The sequence below is a fragment of the Botrytis deweyae genome (assembly GCF_014898535.1).
Source record: "Botrytis deweyae strain B1 chromosome Unknown BDEW_002, whole genome shotgun sequence".
NCBI classification, from domain to species: Eukaryota; Fungi; Ascomycota; class Leotiomycetes; order Helotiales; family Sclerotiniaceae; genus Botrytis; species Botrytis deweyae.
Genome location: NW_024066209.1, coordinates 1,396,272 through 1,411,467, shown reverse-complemented (window position 1 = coordinate 1,411,467; position 15,196 = coordinate 1,396,272). Strand labels below are relative to the sequence as shown.

The 15,196-nt window shown below is 44.2% G+C and overlaps 6 protein-coding genes across 6 annotated transcripts; 2 read left to right on the top strand and 4 right to left on the bottom strand.

The window, feature by feature from the left end:
* Positions 1-17: 17 nt before the first annotated feature.
* Positions 18-2,351, bottom strand: EAE98_001112 (uncharacterized protein; the record flags this gene model as incomplete). The annotated part of the gene is made up of 1 exon (XM_038948729.1): positions 18-2,351. One exon carries the CDS (start codon positions 2,349-2,351, stop codon positions 18-20), a length of 2,334 nt encoding a protein of 777 aa, XP_038814995.1.
* A 182-nt stretch (positions 2,352-2,533) lies between these two features.
* Positions 2,534-3,675, top strand: EAE98_001111 (uncharacterized protein). The gene is made up of 3 exons (XM_038948728.1): positions 2,534-2,873; positions 2,924-3,160; positions 3,221-3,675. The coding sequence occupies exons 1-3, from the start codon at positions 2,784-2,786 to the stop codon at positions 3,602-3,604; spliced, it is 711 nt and encodes a 236-aa protein (XP_038814994.1). The 5' UTR covers positions 2,534-2,783; the 3' UTR covers positions 3,605-3,675.
* A 195-nt stretch (positions 3,676-3,870) lies between these two features.
* EAE98_001110 (uncharacterized protein) lies at positions 3,871-5,166 on the bottom strand (the record flags this gene model as incomplete). Its single annotated transcript, XM_038948727.1, has 1 exon — positions 3,871-5,166. One exon carries the CDS (start codon positions 5,164-5,166, stop codon positions 3,871-3,873), a length of 1,296 nt encoding a protein of 431 aa, XP_038814993.1.
* A 2,248-nt stretch (positions 5,167-7,414) lies between these two features.
* Positions 7,415-7,669, bottom strand: EAE98_001109 (uncharacterized protein; the record flags this gene model as incomplete). The annotated part of the gene is made up of 2 exons (XM_038948726.1): positions 7,415-7,586; positions 7,632-7,669. 2 exons carry the CDS (start codon positions 7,667-7,669, stop codon positions 7,415-7,417), a joined length of 210 nt encoding a protein of 69 aa, XP_038814992.1.
* A 556-nt stretch (positions 7,670-8,225) lies between these two features.
* On the bottom strand, positions 8,226-8,478 carry EAE98_001108 (uncharacterized protein; the record flags this gene model as incomplete). The annotated part of the gene is given in 2 exon segments (XM_038948725.1): positions 8,226-8,411; positions 8,431-8,478. The coding sequence occupies 2 exon segments, from the start codon at positions 8,476-8,478 to the stop codon at positions 8,226-8,228; spliced, it is 234 nt and encodes a 77-aa protein (XP_038814991.1).
* Positions 8,479-14,619: 6,141 nt separating this feature from the next.
* On the top strand, positions 14,620-15,102 carry EAE98_001107 (uncharacterized protein; the record flags this gene model as incomplete). Its single annotated transcript, XM_038948724.1, has 1 exon — positions 14,620-15,102. The coding sequence occupies one exon, from the start codon at positions 14,620-14,622 to the stop codon at positions 15,100-15,102; it is 483 nt and encodes a 160-aa protein (XP_038814990.1).
* Positions 15,103-15,196: the final 94 nt, after the last annotated feature.

Here is a 15,196-nt window from a genome sequence, read left to right as displayed (position 1 = left end):
ATCACAAGTACCATGGTTTACTCTTCATCCTCAAAGCCGGCCTCGGAGTCTTCTTCATCATCCACCTCAGAATCATCATCACTGCCTCCCATTTCCTTTTCCTGCTCACGTTCCAACTTTCTCTTTCTGTCTTCTTCCCTTCTGCCTTCTTCCAACATCTTCGCCTTCTCCTCTCTCTGCTTTCTTTGTCCAACAACAAATGCTCCCAGTGGAGTCTTTTCCCATTCGAATCCTTTCAAGAAGCCATCTACTCCAGCTCGATCGTTGGGTGCGAACTCAACCTTAGCTCTCTTTCCCTCAATCCATTTTGAGTTTGCTTCCAATTTTTGAATGAGGAGTACAAACATGGAGTTTACTTTGCTGTTCTTGTTTCCGGAGCTCTTGTTCGAAGCATCCTTGAGCCATCGCTTTAACATTACGACAACCGGTAATGTTAGTTCTGGAAGTGCAATGCTCGTAGACCAGAGGACAAAGAACTCGGCAAGTAATTCAGCCACCTGCTCCCCAATACCATCTTGATAAACTCGTGTACGAAGATAGGACTTTTGAGCTTTGAAGTTGGATGTGAAGTCGAAGAATTTAGATGTGCTCGGCTTAGGGGGCTTTTTCATTTCTGCGGAGTTAAGGACCTCGAGTAATACAGATGCTAAAGGAATGTATGTTCCAGTGGCTCGCGAGAGTCGAAGTAACGAACGGATTAAGTGGAATCGGAGTGGGAAATAAGTGGAAGTTGGGATAAGACGCATAGCTCCAAGGGTGACTTGAACAGTTGGGTAGATGAGCGGTCGAAGTTGAGATTCTTTTCCTGTCTCAGCCTCCTTCAGGGAATTACAATGCTCAGCTAGAACAGTCGACCAGAAATCAAGAGAATGGACGTATTGCCAATTGTAGACTTGCTTGTATGATTCTTTCTGGTTATTTGTGATGCTGCTTCGCAAATGAATTGCTAGTTGACGAATAAATGTAAAACCGGTTGTATATCCAACACCTTGATCGATTCCCCATAACTCAGCGGCGGAGTTCTTCATAAGATTTATTCCCTGAATAGTATGAATGGTGGTATTTCGGCTTCCTTTGAGCAAACCTTGATATACCGTCTTCATAACGGCTTCCCTTAGTCCAGCGTCACCAATTATTGCCAGACGTCGGATAACCAGGAAAGCAGTGATTCGGGTTGCTTCTGTACTCGAGGCGTCGGACCAAATGTCTACCACGGTCTTAACGACATTCTTGAGAACCTTTTTGAAAGATAAGAGATATGGAAGAAGTGGTATGACCGAGGAAAGTGTAAGTTTGAGGGTAGAGGCATCGGACAGCGAAGCGAGGAGATGTTGAACAGAAGTAATGTGAGATCGCAAGAGGGGTGACAGCGTCTTAAACTTCTTCGAATCTGTTGAAACTCTGACTTTGCCAGCAGCACTCTCCTTGACTGGAAGATGATGATTGAGAACCTCGGGAACTTGCTTCAAGGCAGCAAGCAAGAGCTCGTGATAGACTTCAGGATTCGTTATCGAGTATTTGTATTCCTTTCCATCGTCTTCATTGACGTGCGCAGCTGCTCTAAAAGCTAGAACAACTTGTCGCATGGCCCGTAGAGACTTCTGTTCAGACATTGCTTTGGTCCACTTTGTGACCATTGCTTTAGTGACTTCAGAGGCATCTTCCTCCTCAGCTTCTTCTTCTTGCGCCTCCTCCTCCTCCTCTACCTCTACGACCTCCTCCTTCTTTGCCTTTTTCGACTTCTTTTGTTTCTTCTTTTTTGGTTGTTCATCTTCTTCACCACTTAACTCGTCAACTTCGGCAAAGTCTGCATCGTCCTCGAAATCCAAGGCTTCTGGGTCGTTCTCTTTGAGATATTTATAAAATTCCGGGTCCTTCTCAGCGAGCGCATCCATGGCACTCTTGCTCATACCAGTCATTCCTTCGTCGTTATCATCATCGCCATCTTCACTGTCGCTCATTACTGGCGCCTCTCCAATTGAATCATCGGATGATTCTTCCTCTTCTTCTTCCTCAGGCTCGGTTCTCTTCCTCTTTCCTAACTTCTCTGCTCCCTTCTTTGCTTTCGATTTTTTTTCAAGCTTGGCTGGAACTTCAAAACCACCTTGAAAGAAATCATCGACGCTCATCTTTCCGAATGCATCCTCTTTCGCAGATGGTTTAGGCTTTGTACCTTCCTCCCCGTCCTCTTTTCCTCCCAAGAATTCGGCATCCTTAGCATTTCGAGCCGTTCGCTTTGCTTTCATTTGTTGTCTTTGCTTATACTTTGCGCCATCTTTACGCTTTTCCAATGTATCCTTGAGATGATTCTTCTCGAATTTACGAGTGGACTTTTTAGTACTTTTCGCCATGGTTGAATTGGAGTTTTTGATAATAAAATTGCAAAATAAATTCTGAGATTTTTTTGAGATGGAAATCTTTACAGCGATAAGCTAGTACGGATATAGCATATCAAAAGCGGTGAGAGTTCCGTAGCTTTTACCAGGAACCTTCAATTAATCAATTACAATCACGGTAATCTTTCTCGCAGCAAAGCAATTATCCAAGATACCTTAAACTCTTCGATCTGTTAGCTTCTTGACGGGGTTCAACGCCGATTATAATATCTTGACGGACACTCACATACAAAACTTGTCTTATACATTGATTCGGGGGTTTCATGGCTACAAAATGTTACTCGTTACACAGCAGACGCGATTGCGACAGCCTAAGCTTTCCCCCACCAACAACCTACGATAGACCCCCGAGCTCATCGAAGACATTAATCGAACTCCATAAACAATATGTATCAAAACAGACAGCCGGCGTATGCGCCTACACCTCACAGTTATATACCGAACACAGCATTATCCGCAACCATAAATTTGGATGAGGTAAATATCCCTCTCTGTTTGAGAATGCCCCAGCTCATTCCCAAATTCAGGAAGTGAAGCTCGCCGAGTCTAGAGCAGAGCGCGACCTGCAAGACTCACTTGCAGAAGTGTTCAGTATCATAATCACTTTAGATCAACTCGAAAGAGCCTATCTTAAGGATGCGATTCCAGAATCAGATTACACTGAGACTTGCGACCGATTATTGAAGCAATACAAAGCTATATTAGCAGACGAAAGTGTAGCTAGGGAGTTTGTGGATTTAGAGACTTTCAAGAGTGAATGGGATGTGTGTATATTCCGGAACTCGATTTTCAATTACGTGATAACTGAGTGCGACTTTTTACAGATAGATGTCCCTAGAGCCACGGAAAGACTTCGAATTGGATTACCTAGCACCGTTACTGCACCATCACATAATGCCTCCACTTCAAACAACAGCGCTACTAACGGAACGTTAATTCTCGAAGCGACACAAGATTTTATAACATTTTTGGATGCACTTAAATTGGGATTGTTGGCGAAGGATCAACTACATCCGCTATTGTCAGATGTCATACAAAGTGTAAATAAGGTTACGGACAAAGACTTTGAGGGCAGGGGGAAGATTGTTCAGTGGCTCATTGCTTTGAATCAAATGAGGGCAACGGATGAGGTCAGTGAGGATAAAGCGCGAGAATTGGAACTGGACATGAATTCGGCATATCAAGGATTTAAGGCGACCTTAGCTTAGAAGTCTGCCAGGTTGTCACAGGAGTCATCGGTGTAAAGGCTAATTACCAAGCGATATCTATTTTGCGTATAGGGGCTCTACTGGACGAGGGGCTCCGGGTTCCTCTCATCATATAATGCACAAACCGACTTGGTTTAATCCTAGATTCTGGGAATTCTCACATTGAGCTGTGCTCATTTCCAAACCGCTTGGAGGATCGTGTTGGTTATTGATAATCTTGGGTTGGCGAAGTTGTTAATGAATGTCATTTGATTTCCCTTGAAATGTTATACCAGAAATGTCCAGAAACTAGGGTACACAAATTCATCCTCGAAGATGCGTCTGACTTGCTCAAGAACAAACTTTTCTACCTTACCCACATTCTTGAGTACTTGCTTGCCATTCTCCCTTTGCCCAATTTCGCTCTCAACCTTGATCTCGTGCAGAAGAGCTCCCATTTTCATTCCAGCCGAAGCATCTGCGTCTTTCTCATCTGCCCCGATAGCAGCATATGCATCTTCAGGCGATAGGAAACAGAAATGAGCTCTCTTGCGGATGTATGCTAGGACAGCAACCCCGTCAAACGATAGCCCCGTGATGTTCAATTTCACAGGAATGCCCACGAAGCTTGGCATAGGGTAGTCAAGTAAGATATCGACCGTGAGTGAAAGTCGAATATTTCCAGAGTATCGGACTCGGAATACAGTCTGAAGATCTTCCACCTTGGGCTCTCGAAATCTCCGTGGTGGTGAAGTTGGCTCTTCGTTTTCGCCAACGTGTTCCTCTGGTATCGTTTCTTCGGGGGCGCCGTCTCGAGTTGCTGGTCTAGTTGTTGAAGACGAAGCAGCGAGAGTGGATACACTGGTCTTCTCGCGTAGCGATTGCTGGCTCAGATCCGCAATTTGCGGAGGAGTCATGGACCTTTCACTCGTTGTGTGAGATAAAGGCGTATGAGATTGATTACGGAGAGCGGATAGATGTAGAGATGGGCTAGGTCTGTCCGGCCATCCTTGAGGTAGATGTGCACCGGCAACCGCGGCTAGTGGGGTTTGAGTGCCAGATAATCCACTGGCTAATTGAGAATGGAAATAACTCAAATTTGATGTTCCACCTGGAATACCAGGTGTGCTAACACCTAAAAAGGGACTTCCGGTGTCACCAGAAGCTTGCATTGATCGCAGTCCAGGATACCGTGTGTCAATATATGCAGGAGGGGTCGATGTATGTGATGAACCATTTGCCGTCCTCTCTACTCGGTCCATCCTCCTTCTTTCTCGCAAAGTCTTGGCGACTTCATTCTCCTCATCAGTTTGAGAATTCTCAGAGTTCTCTTCGTCTTCGTCATCTTCTACATAGTCGTCATCGATATCTTCGTAGAAATCAGGTAATGGATCGCAAATATCTTTTAGTTCGACCTCTGGAGCAATTGAGCCAAATTCAAATGTGTGCACTTTAACACCCTTGATGAAGCGGGGCAAAGTCACGGTCTGGAACTTGGTATGCACAAAGTCTCGGATCTTTTCTGCGAGGGCAATCCCATCTGGCCCGGTAGTCAATGTCTCCCAATTGAGGTCGATAGACATTTGGCAATGAATTTTTTCTTCTTCCGATATGATCGATCAATCAATCAATAATGTTGATTATAGTGATGACGCAATTGGACTGATGTTGTTGGCTTCAGATAACAAACACTCCTTTTGCTGATTGGACGGGAAGAAGAGGGAACAGAGAAGAACTATTGTTACCTTCTATTTGTTGAAGTGGTATTATTTAACATTGCTGTTCATGCCCTACACGTATTTTGTGCTTTGTAGACGAGGATGATAATTATTAGTAGACAATTGACATCTAGATGGGGAAGTTGTTAAAGCAGCAACGCTTGATTACTATAGCGGCATTCCATTGCTATCCACCGAGCCACCAATGCTTACTAACTCCGGACTTCCGCTTTCCTCTTTCGATCTTATTAATTATTACCTATGCTTCCCGAATCACTCCTCTCACTTATTTTAGTACATCCGCGGATAATTTTATTATTCGACTACTCCATAATTATCGGTATACGAGCTGATGGAAAATAGATCAAGGGGAATCCTGGTCATGATCTACATCACTCGAAATTTTAATAAAAGATAGCTCCATCATTTATCATGTTTCTTGGTTCCTGGTTACAGCACAATACTATGAACATCGTCGAAATTCCAAATCCTTCCGGGTACAAAACCTGAAATTAGAACACCTAGTATTTGAACCAGTCCGGGTCGTCTACCGCAAACCCCCTTCGCAGCAGCAGCTCCCAGCATCCAACTTGTAATGTTATATGGATGACGTTGCCTGAAACGCAAGATGATAAACTATCACATAAGAGTTTCAGAATGACATCTGTCTAAGGACATTTGGTTTGGTGTCAGTTTTTCACCAGAACGTATGGAGTAATATACCTGCATTAGTTTGTATGCAGTTATCTTCAGCTTCTCTGTCGTGTGATTTATTTGGCGCGCCAGTCTGCGTCTAATTAGCCGGCGCTTTTTTTCTTCCTTGTAAAACTTTTTGACGGCATAAGCGGGCATACCTTGAGCTCACATTTAGCAAGGATAACCTTACCCTGCACAATTCATCACATTACAACACTACATGTAAAAATTTCGTCTGATGCCCCTGGGCCTTGAAGGCCAGGCAACGAGGAGGCCCTCTGCTCATTTCGAATTTTCGACTCATCATGTTCTATCTATCTTGAGAAGGTCATCTCAGAATGCCACGATGTTGCATATAGGAAGATGGATACCTTCCTCAATTTGCATGTAACACCTCATATTCTCATCACATTAAGTTTTGCTCCTCGTAAGTACGTGCCGCTCTTCTGCTCCCGATGGTATCACAGCTCCACAACTTGGCTGATAGCTGAGTTCTGGCTATCATCGCGACGGGTTTGAGTGGTGCAGAATCTCTACTCAAGAGAATTCTCCTTTACCCATCCACTCTTTTTAGGCGGTAGACGCGCTATGACATGCTCATCTTCACTTGCTACTCTGTGAATGGAAGGACACGACCAAGAACTGCCAATATTTCGAGGTCCATTGATAGCGACATCGCAGATGTGGTTGCTCTCCGCACTGTCAGCACTAAAAAGGGAAATATCCGGTCCAAAAGAAAACTAGGATTAGGCCTCCACTGGCAATTGCCTGATTTCTGACTAGCCTTATCACATGATTGAATATAGCTGCATGTAAAATGCAAGGATTTGCATCCCTGGACCTGGAATCTCAACCGCGCTTCTTCCCCTTTCTTATCGATCGGTGATAGCCCATGTCACATTCGTTGCCCGTTGCTTGCGGGATATTAGCCGCAATACGACTGATAAGACTATCAGTCAGTCGAAGACGGCGGGTGTCGCGCTCTCTCAGGGGGCCTGTAGTTACACAAAGAAAGCCGCACGGCAAATTGTTCAACCTCACTCAAGTTTTACTCCATAGCTAGCGTACATGATCTTTTTGGCCACATGTTCGATTGGCAGAATTTCAGAAGAAAAGAGAGTTGAACATAAGGACACACTCTGGGGAAGAGGTAGTGGAACAATTGAATTGTTCAAAACTGCATTGGCTCACATATTTGGCAAAATTGACCTCACTTGTGCACTCTTCACATGTTGTTGCTACATTTCAATATGATTTAAGAGAAAGACGATTGTAATTAAGAAAAAAAGTGTCGACTAAAATCTACCACAGCAGAACGAAAACCCCCCAAAAGTAACAACATAATGAGATATTGTCCCATGAACTCCCAAGTATGCTTGTATGATTACAGCAGCGATTCATGACCAATCTTTGCACCTTAGATTTCTGACCCTGTTCTAAATTCGCCTCTAGCTCCAAACCCCTTCATCTGCACGGATGCCCACAAAATATCCAGCTCCACTCGACTAGTCCCGTCGGAGACGATTGGAGAATTCCGAGGTGCCGCCTTCGAATACGGTTTAAAGGTTCGAGGAGGCATATTCTCTGACCTTAATCAGTAGATGACTAAGCAGGAATGTTGGAGTCGCACTTACTTACGAGGGACAGCCACTTGTACATGGTTCTCCAGCATTGGATGTCTCAATTTTTGGTCCACTTGGGCAACTTCCACTCGCTTTGCAAGCAGCACATTTGACTATCTTGGTGTCGAAGTGTCTGTTGCAGCTTTTGTAGACGACGTAGTGAGTGCACATTTTGGCGGTGATTGTTCGGGAAAGTATCGCGAGCTTGTAATTAAAATTTTGAATTGACCTATCAAGACGCACCGGAATTAGCATCGGAAACCAATGGCAAGGATAAGTGCTAGAAACTCTTTATCTTGAGAAAAATGTGAAGCACAAGTAAAGTTTGGTACTTACTTGGACAATGGCGAACGTGTGTGAGATGATGTATTTGCTGAGGAACTTTTTATATGAGGAAAGCTGGCAGATAAATATATTGTAGATGGTAGGCTATTTGTGTGGTGGTGAACTTAGAAGTGATGATGGAGCTGTTGAACCTCTAAAATCATGAGCGACGGCAGCTTGCTTTATACACCGTCGTACCATTCCGAGTGAACGGTACTGCCTGTCATTCAATTTGGAAAATGTTGTTTGCTTTGCCATCCATCGCAGGATGTCAACACGAAGTCAGTCTGAGAGGGGGGGGAAGATGCCTGCCGACGAGCTGGTGTGCCTTCTTGTTGGTAGTTCTTTCCGTAAGGGGTTTGATGTAGTTGGAATTGGCAGATCGAGCTGTAGCCATAGAGGTATCATACCAGGCTTTCCGTGAATATTAACAAGAAAATAGCCGTCATCCGCCGCGCAAACGGTTGGCTAGAGGATTAAGGAACACAGTGAGAGTAGTGGTAAGGCGGGCAGGTATCAATTCTATCGCTGACATGGTATCGGTAGGGCGCCATAGCTAAAAGCGCAAGCTCACATGGCCAATCCTAGATTGCAGGTACGGCGAAAGGAGGATCGATGCAGTTGCGGACAAGTCAAGCGTTCTGATTATTGAAAATTACAAAATGGATGATCCACCCGAGGCAGCAAGGACCTGCAAGGTTTGCAAAAGTTACAAGGACCAAATAATGGGACCTGCAACTAAATTACCCTTAACCATCTTCAGTAGCAAATGTAGATCTAGAGACTAGATTGATTAGAGGCTAGAAAGCAGAGGCTAGAGACCAGAGACTAGAGCAGAGACTAGAGGGCAAGGGCAAAAGAAACAGAATTGCTGCACCTATTTTGAGCCAAGTACGGTATATTACCGTGAGTACACAATACACAAGCTTGATTTTAGTTGACTGATTTTAGATCATGGCTGAATGAACCTGCGCGTGGGGATAGATAACTGGAAGAACGAATATATCTAGTGAGCTACATCATCATGCCATTGCATAATATTTTATTATAATCTAGTAATCTAGTAAAGGAAATAAGATAAGTTGGGGGTTTTACGAAATTGGGGGTTTGGAGTTGACAGATCAATTCATCATATATGTAATCACATCAGTCAGTGCTCTCGCTATTGTATTAGGCTTAGGTAGTGTCGTTTAACCGGGGGTTTGACGTTTTTCCCCCTTCATTTTCGACTAAAATTCACCAGTTTTGTTCTCTTAGACACTTCATTAGTTTCATTCTTATTTAGTATGGAGTATATCTAGCACTTAATGAAAATTATCATCCTGATTAAATTGTTTCGAGTATGACCACACCAAATAACACCAGACCAGACTATAGACCAGGTCAAATCGCAAACTACAAGCCCGATTGATTGATTATCCGCCAAAAGAGGGAAAAAAGACCAAAGCCACCGTAAGAGTGCCATTTGCTACATGGGGTCGCAACATTGGTCGAATCAAATATCGAGAATTCCAAAGTTCTCTAAGTCTTTGTACAACTATGCTCCAATCAAACGGCTTAGATCCGATTAGAGACTGCGGCTCACAACATACACTACGATGTTAATGGCAGGCTTAGGCTTTTTACTACCTTAGTAACTCACGTAGCACCTATAGATCTCTCGGTTTTAGACGCTTTGAACCCTTAGATGAATCATATTCTACGGGGGTGCCATGTGGATGTGTCAAGCGGACATTGTGAAAAGAGGCTTCTCTACCTTTGAGATCGTATCAACCCAACTTTTTGTTCCAAAATAGAAATATATCACACCCTAAGGGCATTTAGTTCACGAGTTTCTATTAATCCAAGAAATGGCACAGCAAGACTTTTATACAGTACAGTACTCCAGTACGTAAGGCTTCTCGAAGCTTTTTCTCACTTTTTTGCGACAACGGGAATCGACAAAGGGATCATCTTTCTGTAGGGCTGGGTTAACAAGCTGCATCAGATGTATTCAACCAACGAAGCTAAACAAAGGTACTAGGTGATAAGTCCAACCTCTAAACCCAGAGAAAACAAAGTCCCAGGCGCTCCCGCAATTGAGTTTTCTCTTATGGTCCACCTTCAACCGTCGGCCCTGTTTGCTGACGGACTTGGGGGACTCGGCAGATCCAAAAAGAATTCAGAATCTACAACCAATCCAACAATTCAAACAATTTTTTTTATATAGTAATCTTAACCGGTATCCTCTTTTTCTCTCACACTTCTCTTACAATTTAACATTCTACCCAACAGCCGCAATTATGCATATTTTCTATTCCTCTTTAGCTTGCATCGCTAGGGTCAGTCCAACGTTCACCAACGTTAAGTTGCCGCGATCTTGGTTACAATTGGCCCCTCGAGGACTGATCACCAACATATTCATCAGCTCGCCGTTCGTACTCATTCAATTAGTACAACTCTGCCCTACGGCTGAATCATTTCACATCGGCAGGTGGCCGGACTTTTACATGCGTGATTGATTGAATTCTACGATTGTTGGCAGAAACGCCACTATGTCATGCACTTTCGCGGCAACGTCTCTACTTTCTCCTTTTCTATCTCTCATCTAAAAATTTATCCCTGAAAATGATCACAATACGGCACTTGTAGCTGTCGAAGGAAGGTTTTGCGACTGGATTGGGCAATCTTCTGGACGGCCTGCTCCGGGGGGCACCAGGCACAGATCGCTGGCAGGACTCGAAGTTTCTGCAGCCAAAAGATGATGAATGGATGGATGATGATGGTTTGAAGTACTAATTATTTCTATCATTGATGTTTCAAGAAGTTCACCGCATCTCAGAAGGATCTCGGCTCTCTCGAAGATGGCTATTGTGTAACGATTGTATGTAGGTACGGGCCATCAAATTACGGGCCAAGATTCTGTCAATGCAAGCAAACCTACCTACAGGAACAGGAATGTATATTCAATATTCTGAAGCAGGTCATATTGCAGTCTTCAGTCGGTATCGGCCCGCATATCGGCCTCCCGACCTGCACTAAGGCATTTCTTGACTCCACAATGGGGGATGTAAAGGATTCCAACGGCTTCAAACTTAATATGCGTGGTTCATCACAGCACTTTAGCCTCTCGCGATACTCTGTCAAGTCACAAGGGGCCACAAGACCATTCGTTCTGCAGGGTTCCGACGTCATGTTATTTTGACGACGGATACCCACAGCCGTGTCCGCTGTCAGATACGGGAGATGATTGACTAATTCTGCGAAAGGAGACATACAGGATCTTGACTCGATTGAGCCTTTCGAGTTCCAATTTTCGAAATTCCCCTTGGCTTGCTACCTACAGGCTGCCTGGCTGAAATTGCATTAGCTATAGGGTGATGACCTGATCAACCAGTGTCTCTTCGATAAGCAATGTGATAGACATCGGATAATTTCAAAATTTTCAGGAACTCATGTGTGACGTCCGTTTGTTAGCGGCACAGCGAATTGGAGGCGATTAATAGACGCCGGTGGAATGATTATCGATGTATCGTCTGAGGAAAACAAGGGTAGTGAGTATGAAATTGAAGAAGAAGGGGAATGACTGCCCAATATCCTTGTACTTTCCTCGTAAGCAAGACCGCGTCAAGTGATGGTAGTACAAGAAGTTACGCAAGGGGTTTCTTTCAGTATGAAGCCACTTCTTAGAAACGAGCACGGGGGGAGGCTTTCTTCCGTATTGCAATGTGCCTAACTAATTATCAAGTATCCTAGACGGGGTCACTCGAGACATTCAGGAGGGTTCCGGAGCCGAAGAGAGGAGAATTGACAATATGAAATGCCAATACTGATCAATTGATATTGTTACTAGACACAAGACACTAGACACTAGATACTAGACAAAACACTACTTCGAAGTTCGTAGACACTAGAGGAGTAGACACTTTACTTTGACTAGGTTCCCTTGTCTAACATACCCTAGGCTAAATACTATTCGATTTAAAACGTCCCACTTACCTCCGAACTCCGAAAAACAACCACAAGAGAGTAGACAACGCACCTACCACTGCCACTACTACTCACTACTACACATCATGAAATGAAAGTCCTGTGAATACCGGATAGACCAGACAGACGAAGACAAAAGACAAAAGGCAAAAGGCAAAAGGCAAAAGGCAAAAGGCAAAAGGCAAAAGGCAAAAGGCAAAAGGCAAAAGGCAAAAGGCAAAAGGCAAAAGGCAAAAGAATGTGCAATCGTCTTTCTGTCATGATTTGGTGATATAATCAAGAACACGCACAACGGCTTAGATCGACAAAATCTCTTTAAACACCACTTGCATTCACATTCTTCTCTGGTTTGCTGCATAGGAACCTTGATCCCTTTCGGACCTGATGAGAATTCGGAATCGGATCGTAGACTCATTGGGAAAGAAAACAAAAATGATTTCATTCCTCCTTCAATAATCGTTCTGAAATCCACCAATGATGATGCTTTCAGAATGAGATATGCTCATAGCTACATGTCGCGTAACACGAGTGCATACATCCGAAGTCCACCGGGTCACCATAACTCTCGTTTACGCTATGCCCTGTAATCACGGAGATAACATAAAGTTGAAGAAAGATATCATAGCGGAGCTTCACCATCTAGAACGTTCACAATCAAATCACAATCACATTCTGGGCGTGATGCATAGTAAGACGGATCATATTCATCGTCAAGAGGAGGCGGGAGGCAACGCAGGGGAATTCTAGCTATCAAACATTACTCTACTCGTACTTTTCCGAGAATTGGTTTGTCCAAAAAATTGGACACTACTGCTGATGGACGATACGTCGTATTGAAGCATGCATGTATGCCTTCTGACTGTATGGCAAAACCGCAATGCATTTAGCTCTCTCAGCCGTTTCATCATTAATAGAAGGTAATCCGCTCTTGCATAAGTGAGTCTTGCAACACATCGAATCAGCACACCATCACAATTCTCGAGGCCCAAATCGAGGCCCGTCTGCCTTCGGTCTGTGGTCAGCTTCACATCACGTGATTGTATACATTCCAATCCCATGGTTCAGTAACTCTTGGTGCTCGTTCATCTTCACGAACTATGTGCCGACGTCTCGTAATTGAGGCTGAGCACATAGTAGAGAAAAAGAGGGCCTTGTTGGTTCTTGTTAGTGCTGCGTATTTTCACCAGAGAAAGGAGAGAAGATCTTCTCGCATTCTGGATGAAATCCGGCAACAAGTTGAATGGGAGAATGGAGATATTGGTTTAGGCAAATTTCTTCTTGCATCCTTCCTTTTCTTGCGTTTTACGAGACTTCCAATTAGTCTTCATCAATGGGCACACTCGTTCATCGTTGGTTTTCGTGTTGGCAGTTTGGGAGTCACACTTCACTCTCCCATGAACAATTGTGCATTCTCTTCGAAGATAGGAGAATACTCGCCTCTTTCATGTCACAGCCTCAGCGTTAAGCCATCTATAGCATTGTACGAGCCGCGTGTGATATTGGCAAGTTTTCGAAGACTACTGAGCACTTTGCTCGCCATTAATATCTCAAGATTTTCCCTAGCTCTGTGGCATGTCTTTTACCCCTCTTCATTTTACCCATCAACCAAGTCTGCTCCTTTCTTTCATATCATGTCAATTGTGGATTGGTTGATATAGAGATCAAGCACATAGATTATTCAGTGGCTTGACGTGCTAGAAGGATATCATCGGGTTATGTCCTCTTCCACCGGCTATTAGGAGAGCATGTCACGGAAAATGTACCCGATGAAGTTCATGTACACTTTGCTCCTCAGAATGAATGTCCTGTTCTTATTCTGTATTTGCTTGCACATTGAAAGTTGCGAATCTACAAGCACAAATGGTTTAACCTCGGCATTATCTCAAGCTCGGATACCCCTGATGTTGTGTGGGGTCCCCTCTTTCTGCCATTCCGATCTTTATTCTTGACGGCGGGGTTTATCCAATCAACAGAATGTGAACAAGCCTTCACTCGCAAACTGAACGAAGAGAGAGCTTGGGAGAGCCTATTTGTTTTCGTGACTTTACAACATTCATTTCCCGTTTAGGGAATTAGCTTCGTCGTCGTCGTCGTCGTCGTCGTCGTCGTAGCTATACCCCCAAGATGTATCTTCATATATCTGCATGAATAATGATGTTTTCAATCTGCTTCAAAAAGACAAAGTTTGATTTGCAATCATACTTCTTACCATTGATTACGCAATTACCACATTATTCATCAGCCGACCAATCTTTCTTGCACGTGCGTTGATCCTGCATGATTCGGCGTTGAAATCTTTCAAGTGGCTTCAACCGCGGTAGAAGGCTCAGTAGTTAGTGGAAATCACACCATAAAAGACAGGTGACATTTTGTCATTCTTTTCCAGAACTTTTTCTCTTCTTACTCTCAAACCGAAAATCTCTTCAATTCCCCCTAGAAAGTTCATCTCATCTCATCCACACCAAACCCCAAAATCCTATCCACCTCCTTCCTTAGACCTCTTCTGCGACCCCATCTCGCTCGTACAACATCCTTCCCGTCACACGTTCCAAGCAACTTCTCCCGCACTCCTTCCCTCAAAATTACCTCACCAATCTTCCGGGTCACAGCAAAGTAAAATAGCATACCTAGCCAAGCATCTAGGAACATTCTCGTATTCAATTTATTTAAACTCATTCAGTCACATTACCAAATCCGCACCCAGAAAATGACCTCCCAAGTCCCAGCACATGCAGGAGCTTCCATGCCTGCTTCCGAAATCCAGGCTCTCGCCATGAGCGGACAGGAAAACTTTGTTCCCGCCGCTGAAGAGGCGAGCCAGGATTCGCATTCGTTTCTGTATCTGGCTCCGAAGACTTCGGCTGGTTATCCCGTGGCTCAGTCGGCCAAAGTGTCTGCTGTTTTGACGCCGCGTCAGTTAGGAGATCAGACGCGTGGTACAATTGGGGGTGAGGAGCTTGGTGAGAAAGGAGCCGGTGATAAGGATGGTGGTGCCAAGAATTTGGGCAGCATTGAACAGGAATTGGGAAAGGCGGCGAGGAGTGAGAGCATGAGTAGTGAGGCGAGCAATAGCACAATTTCTAGTGTGGATGGACCAAAAGGGATGAGTTCAAGGCGTTTCTTGAAGCTGGGACCGGTTCATTTTGGCGAGGCAGGTTTGGGTGATTGGAGTGAAGAGGTGGTGGAGTAGATGGCGTTCCGTGGTTGTGGATGATGTGAATGGGGTCATGGTTTACGGTTACTGTGGCAATTTTGATCACAGGCTTGATGTGATATCATTGCAA

What these genes read in the sequence shown, in the direction of transcription:
- EAE98_001111 (XM_038948728.1), top strand. Translation starts at nt 2,784, where the DNA reads ATGTATCAAAACAGACAGCCGGCGTATGCGCCTACACCTCACAGTTAT. An exon ending in CAACCATAAATTTGGATGAG is followed by an intron (nt 2,874 to 2,923) that starts GTAAATATCCCT and finishes TCCCAAATTCAG; the next exon opens with GAAGTGAAGCTCGCCGAGTC. An exon ending in CTTTCAAGAGTGAATGGGAT is followed by an intron (nt 3,161 to 3,220) that starts GTGTGTATATTC and finishes GACTTTTTACAG; the next exon opens with ATAGATGTCCCTAGAGCCAC.